This window comes from Eimeria tenella, genomic scaffold (assembly GCF_000499545.2).
Source record: "Eimeria tenella Houghton genomic scaffold, Eth_scaff3279, whole genome shotgun sequence".
Lineage (NCBI taxonomy): Eukaryota > Apicomplexa > Conoidasida > Eucoccidiorida > Eimeriidae > Eimeria > Eimeria tenella.
This window is the reverse complement of record NW_013543111.1, coordinates 1-285: the sequence shown is the minus strand read 5'-3', so window position 1 is coordinate 285 and position 285 is coordinate 1. Positions and strand designations below refer to the sequence as shown.

General features: G+C 69.8%; 1 protein-coding gene across 1 annotated transcript in view; it reads left to right on the top strand.

Annotated features, from left to right (window-relative positions):
* Nucleotides 1–269, top strand: part of ETH_00033830 (uncharacterized protein) — a gene marked incomplete at both ends in the record, with an annotated part of 865 nt that extends 596 nt beyond the window's left edge. Inside the window, one exon of the mRNA XM_013376247.1 lies at nucleotides 4–269. Within this exon, the coding sequence (XP_013231701.1) occupies nucleotides 4–269 (266 nt within the window). The remainder of the gene's footprint in view (nucleotides 1–3) is intronic.
* Between the last annotated feature and the right edge of the window lie 16 nt (nucleotides 270–285).

The following is a 285-nucleotide window of genomic DNA, read 5'->3' as shown; positions in this document are numbered from 1 at the left end:
GCTGCTGCTGCTGCTGCAACAGCTGCTGCTGCTGCTGCTGCTCCGTCCTGGTCCGACGAGCTGGCTGTACACCTCAGCGTGGAACTGCCAGCAGCAGAGGCCCTCTTTCCGAGGCCCCCGCGGGTGTTTGGGCCCCACGCAGCAGCAGCAGCAGCAGCAGCAGCAGCAGCAGCAGCAGATGGGTGCCACGACAGGCCTAGCCCTCCGCCGGCAGCTGGGGGGCCGCCCAGGAGGAGGGACGCAGCAGCAGCAGCAGCTGCTGCTGCCGCGCAGCAGCAGCAGCTG